At 45.5% G+C, this 3257-nt stretch overlaps 1 protein-coding gene across 2 annotated transcripts in view; it reads left to right on the forward strand.

The window, feature by feature from the left end:
- Window positions 1–3257, forward strand: part of etsrp (ETS1-related protein) — an 11135-nt gene that overhangs the window by 3728 nt on the left and 4150 nt on the right. Inside the window, exons 3-7 of one of the 2 annotated variants that reach the window (XM_015036920.1) lie at window positions 884–991; window positions 1065–1133; window positions 1211–1357; window positions 1885–2151; window positions 2223–2341. In XM_015036920.1, coding sequence (XP_014892406.1) covers window positions 884–991; window positions 1065–1133; window positions 1211–1357; window positions 1885–2151; window positions 2223–2341 — 710 coding nt within the window. The remainder of the gene's footprint in view (window positions 1–883; window positions 992–1064; window positions 1134–1210; window positions 1358–1884; window positions 2152–2222; window positions 2342–3257) is intronic. The other variant, XM_015036921.1, reaches the window with a different exon arrangement.

A 3257-nucleotide genomic window follows, 5' to 3' on the forward strand; every position in this document is an offset into this window, starting at 1 on the left:
GAGGAGGAGGAGGAGGAGGAGGAGGAAGGCTCTGCGTGTTTATCTGAGGTGTTTCCTCTGAGCTGAGCAGCTGAAGGACGCAGGAAGTGCTGCAGACTGTGTCATCATGTCTGTCAGAGGGCCTCAGCCAGACCCTGACCTGGGCCGGGCCGGACCGGGCCGGACCAGGCCGGGTGGTCAGGCTGAAGACTCGCTCCGTCTGTCGTCTCTAATCCTTTCCTCCAGATTTCCTCCTCCAACAGATTTAGAGTCCGGCCTCCTCTTCCTCCTCCTCCCATCCCTCCATCACTGCTCTGTCACTCCCTCCGCTGGTGTTTCCTCCCCTCCCTGCTCAGCTTCCTCCCTGCAGCGTCTCCATCCATTCATGTCATTAACACTCAGAGCATCACACGTTTCCTCCTGCTGATGAGAGCCGAGCAGGGAAGCAGCTGAACACGCTGCTACATTCACACAGTTATCACATTTAACTGTTCAAAGTTAGAAATAAAGCCTCCATGCAGGGAGAATTTAAAACATGGCTGAACTCATGAAGATGGCGGCCTGGAGGCCAGAGCACACTCAGAACCAGGAGTTTGATCGAAGCTTTTCAGATGGTTCTGTTTGCAGCTTCCTTTCATTTATTAAAATCTAAACTAAATTGTCAAATTTTTCTGAAATGCAAAATCAGTCAGCCTGTGACCTGCAGGGAAAATATGAAAATGTTTTATTAATATTTGCTGCATTTTCTTTCTTTTATGGTCAACATTTTGACATTTAATCCTGGATGTGAGTCAGAGGATCAGTTCTGATCCAGACCTGAACTGAGGCAGGGAGGAACCATCTAACTGTGTGTGTGTGTGTGTGTGTGTGTGTGTGTGTGTGTGTGTGTGTGTGTGACCTCCAGACTGTCCAGGTGAAGACCCGTCCCTCCTGTTGGACAGTAAGGCCTTCGGGCCGCAGCAGTACTACCCAGAACCGCCTAAAGCTCCAAACCTTTACCACCACAGCAAAGGTAAAACCTCCAGGCGCTTCCTGTTAACGCTCCGCTCCGGGTCTGAATGTTCTGATGGAACCGTCTTCCTCAGCAGGTACCACCGATACCGGACTCTTCAACCTGGACTCACACCAGGACTTTACCTGGTTGTACCCGCACGGTGAGGCCGGACCGCAGAGCGCTGACCGGCTGCCTCTGAGGTTTGTTTGGTTGTCTGACTGTCTCCTTCATCCCCAGACGGTCTGACTCTGGACCAGAACCAAACTGGGTACCAGGAGACCCTGCAGACCTACCAGAACCTGCCTCAGGCCGGACCGTTCAGCCCGGGCCTGGAGGGCAGCCACAGCCCGTTTCTGACCCGGAGAGGATCCAACCCGTTCCAGAGTGAGACCTTGAGCCCAGCAGCGCACCGCTCCAGGAAAGTTACACTGTAAAAATGATTTATTTATCCTGTCGGATCCTTTTACAGTCATATTTCCACCATGATATTCAGACATTTATAAACGTCCAATCTAAATATTCACATAGGTTCCAACGTTCCAACCTGCAGGTCAGCTGCTGCCAGACGTCGGTCACGTCTGACCAGAGGGAAACGCTTCTCCAGTTCTTCATTTTCAAGTTCAGAACCGATAAACTGTTCAGAATCAGTGACTCAGCAATCGGCATTGGCAAATGAGGAGAGTTCTAAACTAAATACTTAGTTTGAAAACTCAATATTCTTATTGTGATGTTTAATCTGGAACTCTGACATTTCTAAATATATGAATAACTTGGTGAAAATATGACTGACAGGATAAATAAACCAAAATATTTCTGTTAATTTTTTACAGTGTAACTTTTCAGACGGCCTCCCTTACATCCCACATTCCCGGTATTCCCGTTTAACTCCGGATCTTTCCGTGTTTCTCCAGATAAAAGCGATCAGAGTTTCTACGACTCAGACGGACACAGACAGGTTTCTCCCTTCTGGCCTGAATATTCACCTCCCAGCTTCACCTCCAGCCCGCTTCACCCTCCTGCTCCTCTTCCTCCTCCTCTTCCTCCTTCTTCTTCCTGCCCGTCGAACCCCAGCACTCAGCCTGCAGAGCACTACTGCCCCCGTGTGGCCAAACGCAAGAACACTCACCTGCAGAGGCCAGAGAGGGAGGGGCAGGTAACGGGCATGTCAGCGTATCCAGGTCTGAAGAATCAAATCCGGAATGATTTCAGGTGAAGAGATGAAACATTAAAGTTTCTTCCGGTTCTCCAGGTTCTGGTCCGATCCAGCTGTGGCAGTTTCTACTGGAGCTTCTTCTGGACTCCGCCTGCCGGACCTTCATCTCCTGGACCGGAGACGGATGGGAGTTTAAGATGTCTGATCCCACCGAGGTGAGGAACAGTCCAGGTTCTGGTTCTGGTTCTGGAACCCGAGCCAAGGTTCTCCTCTGATTTAAAAAACAGATATCAGAAGAAAAGTCATAAGTCAATAAAACGGATGAAAAGTCGGTTTTGATTCAAATGTCATGAACTGATGTTTCAGTAGGATGAAGGTTCATAAATATTAATCAGAGAAAAAAATTAAAAACTGAAAGAACAAAGAATAGATTAAAAATAAAAGCAACATCTCTTACAAAAAACATCCCAGATAAATGAGGGTTTTATTTTTAAATGTGTTATTCATTAATAATTATTGTTAGTTATTGTTGACTGGTAAAATACAACTTATTGAACTTATTAAATATTGATGGATAAACAGCCTCTGGTGATAAATGACACATCAGCTTTCAGATGAAAAGATTTTAGAAACTGGAAATGAAAAATAACGACGTTTTAAACCCACGATTCTCCTCCACTCTGCAAACATCAGATTTAAAAACCTGCAGGAAGAAGAAACACATGGAGGCTTTACAAGAAGAGGATGAACTGAAATACCTGAACAGAAAAGAACTTCTGAGGAAGGTCTGCAGAGTTTGGATGAAAACATTTCAAACCAAAACTTTCAGTTTTTTACCTCGATGTTTAAACACAGTTAAAGATATTTAATTATTAGCGTCTCTGATTTTTAATGTGATGTTTGATTCAGAGCCATCTGTCCTGACCTTTGACCCGGTCTGAGCAGCTGTTCGTCTCTACATCACACTAACAAATTCATCCCAGTTCAAATCAACATTTTCTGCTCAGAACAACAAAAATCTCAGCAGGAACCATTTCATGTTGATGCTGCATTAGTTTATCAACTACATTCCCTTTGAGAAGTTAACAGATTTTTGAAATGTCAAAAACTAAAATATTCAGACATCAGTAA

The sequence above is a fragment of the Poecilia latipinna genome, unplaced genomic scaffold (genome assembly GCF_001443285.1).
Source record: "Poecilia latipinna isolate Pla-1442-1.1 unplaced genomic scaffold, P_latipinna-1.0 Scaffold385, whole genome shotgun sequence".
Classification (NCBI taxonomy): domain Eukaryota; kingdom Metazoa; phylum Chordata; class Actinopteri; order Cyprinodontiformes; family Poeciliidae; genus Poecilia; species Poecilia latipinna.